The sequence below is a fragment of the Lupinus angustifolius genome, chromosome LG10, assembly GCF_001865875.1.
Source record: "Lupinus angustifolius cultivar Tanjil chromosome LG10, LupAngTanjil_v1.0, whole genome shotgun sequence".
Lineage (NCBI taxonomy): Eukaryota > Viridiplantae > Streptophyta > Magnoliopsida > Fabales > Fabaceae > Lupinus > Lupinus angustifolius.
The window spans coordinates 15,471,597-15,474,248 of NC_032018.1; the positions used below are offsets into that span (position 1 = coordinate 15,471,597).

General features: G+C 31.7%; 1 protein-coding gene across 1 annotated transcript; it reads right to left on the reverse strand.

Annotated features, from left to right (window-relative positions):
• Window positions 99-1,825, reverse strand: LOC109358058 (CSC1-like protein At1g62320). Its single transcript, XM_019602125.1, has 4 exons — window positions 1,628-1,825; window positions 671-991; window positions 383-538; window positions 99-267 (listed from the first exon to the last, which is right to left on the reverse strand). The coding sequence occupies exons 2-4, from the start codon at window positions 982-984 to the stop codon at window positions 99-101; spliced, it is 639 nt and encodes a 212-aa protein (XP_019457670.1). The 5' UTR covers window positions 985-991; window positions 1,628-1,825.

Below are 2,652 nucleotides of genomic sequence, written 5' to 3' on the forward strand. Positions count from 1 at the left end.
TATATATATATATATATATAAAGGATTGAAGAGCACATATCAGTAAACTTTGTTTCTTTGTCTTTCTGAAGCCAAGTAGTATTACATAAAACTATTTCTCACAAAAATGGAGGGTGACAAATAAAATATACCGTAAATTGATCAGGGCGGCGCTTTTCTTCTGCAAGAAATTGCAGTCTCATTGATGCAACTTTCTCATACTCCTTTAGCAACATATAGCATGTCCAAAAAGTAAATACATAAGCCATTACCATGTGTCCCCAAAACCTGATGAAGTGAACAAATTTTAGCAGAACACCGAACGATGTAGCGATTTAAGAAAAATAATTTACTAAATGTGAAGTAGCAGAATTGCATCAGCACTGAAATGTGGATCTCGAACCTTTCGGATCGACTATGGACATTTGAAATCGAAAGTTTATCAATGCCACTGGAGGTTATGTTGGTTATCTTAGCTCTTTCTAGACCAGTACTTGTCCAATTGATAGGAACCAGAATAGTCCAAGCTAGGAATGCTATAGGACAAAAGATTTTCAGCCTGCAAAATGTAAACAGAATGTTTCGTAACTATATTATGTTTATCATAAACGCGCTTTTAGTCCCTCAAATTTCGACTTTTCTTTTACGCATTATGTTTTACTTAATGAAGTGGTTTTCAATCACTGCATACCCCAACAAGTAAATCCTCAAGTAAACAACAGAGTCCAACCCAGCATGATCAATAAGTTCAGGTTCTGGCATTCTAATTGTTTCAGGCACCCAATTCAAAAACTTAAGGTATGATCTCCAGTCTAAATTCACGAATTTGCGCACAAATGCTTCTTCGCGTGCAGGATCTGTTCTTAAACCCTTCAGATACCATTTTCTGAAGTATACTCGACCATTAAACGGTTGAAGCCTCAAAATAGAGAATGCTAAAAAGAAAATAAATGCACTTAAAATGTTTATAGCAGCTGCAACTCCAATATCTGATAGTGTAGCCATTTTTTTCCTGTACAAAGAATGCAGAACCTTGATTAAAGGAAATTAGATTCATACACAACAAATTCGAATATAACTCGTTCCGAAACTACTAAAAGACCATGCCTTATAGTAAGATTTTATACTCTATAGTGTTTTACAATTCATTGAATGAGACAACAAAAGTAACAAACATAAGCATGTGTCTATATCTACATAATCTACAAGTCAAACTTAGAGAAAGAGATTTTCAATCATATTTTTCATAACGGCTTCTTCGCTAACAATCGATATTAGGGCAATGGTTAAGAAAACCAAAAAATCGATGTTTTCATTCAAGAAAGTTGTTTCTTAATCTATTAAATCCCAGATACACCCTCTCTGCTTGCGGAGTAAGGCTGCGTATATCTTGCCTCCCCAGACCCCACTAAAGCGCAGCCTCGTGCACATACGTTGACTTTTTTTAACCATTGGCTATCAAGAATAATGGTTAGCAAAACCACTTTGAAAAAGAAATATTGGTCATAGTGTGAATCTTACTATCCATAGAAAACAAAGGATTTGGCATTGATTTCTAACTAACAATTAAGAATAATCAAGTAGACTAGAAACCCAAAAGAAATTTATAAACATTATCTAAAAGAACATAAGAATGAGTTACTCACACACAATTCCAAAGTTGCAGAGAAGAAGTAGTAGCTGAAGAAGATTAGAATTTGGAGCAAAGGGTGTTGTTTGTTTGAGTTTGGTTATGTTGAAAAACAACAAACTTTTTTTGCAGTGAAATCAACGTGCAATCCACGCCATGCAGACCCTTTCTTCTATTGTTTGACTTCAGAAAAAGGAATCTGTCAAAATAATAACAAAAAACCTTCTTCAGTTTACATACATATACATATATATACATATATATATACATATATATAAAGAAAAGAGAGTGTTAATGCAAGTGGTGGGTGTGGCTACAAAGTGAAGGTTGGTGTTCGAACGTGTGAAGAGCTTTTTTCTTATGATTTTCAAACTTACATTGTTTCTTAAATGATGTTTCACTTCTCACTTATTTACATTAAACTTTTGAAGCTTGTAGCTTTGAGTCAATAAGCTATCACAGCTTTGAGTCAATAGTATAGGAGTTTTTTTTACATTGGTATATAAATATTTATACGGTTGATATATAAATATTACACTCAATAAATTATATATGTCTTTTTTTTTAGTAATTTAATAAATTTCACTAATTCCATATCTAGTTTTATCGAATAACTATACTTCATTAAGATACATTAACAATTACAATCTTCTAACTATCTTATCATATAGAAACTCTAAGTTAAAAGATACTTTTGTCTAGTTATAATACTTTTGTATTCTTATAATAACTCAACCCTTGACAAATTATTACACGATATAAAATAATGTATTTTTGATTAACATATTTCTAATAATGTCTAGTAGAATTATTATTTTATTTTTAAGAGAAGTAATTTGGATAGTTAATTTACATAAAATAAGACAAACAATATGCTTATGAGTTTATGGTGTGGGGAAATAAAAATTGAAAAATATGAGTATTAGAGGCACCATGTTTAGCTAAGAAATCAACATTAGCCTTACCCTCCTTTGGTATGTGATGAATTTTTACATGTCAATTTTGTTAAAGAAGGTATGGAATTGCCTATATGATCGAAGAAT

Coding starts and splice junctions, on each gene's coding strand:
- LOC109358058 (XM_019602125.1), bottom strand. CDS start 984: ATGGCTACACTATCAGATATTGGAGTTGCAGCTGCTATAAACATTTTA. Junction 539..670: donor TTGAGGATTTACTTGTTGGG/GTATGCAGTGAT, acceptor TACATTTTGCAG/GCTGAAAATCTTTTGTCCTA. Junction 268..382: donor GTCCATAGTCGATCCGAAAG/GTTCGAGATCCA, acceptor TCACTTCATCAG/GTTTTGGGGACACATGGTAA.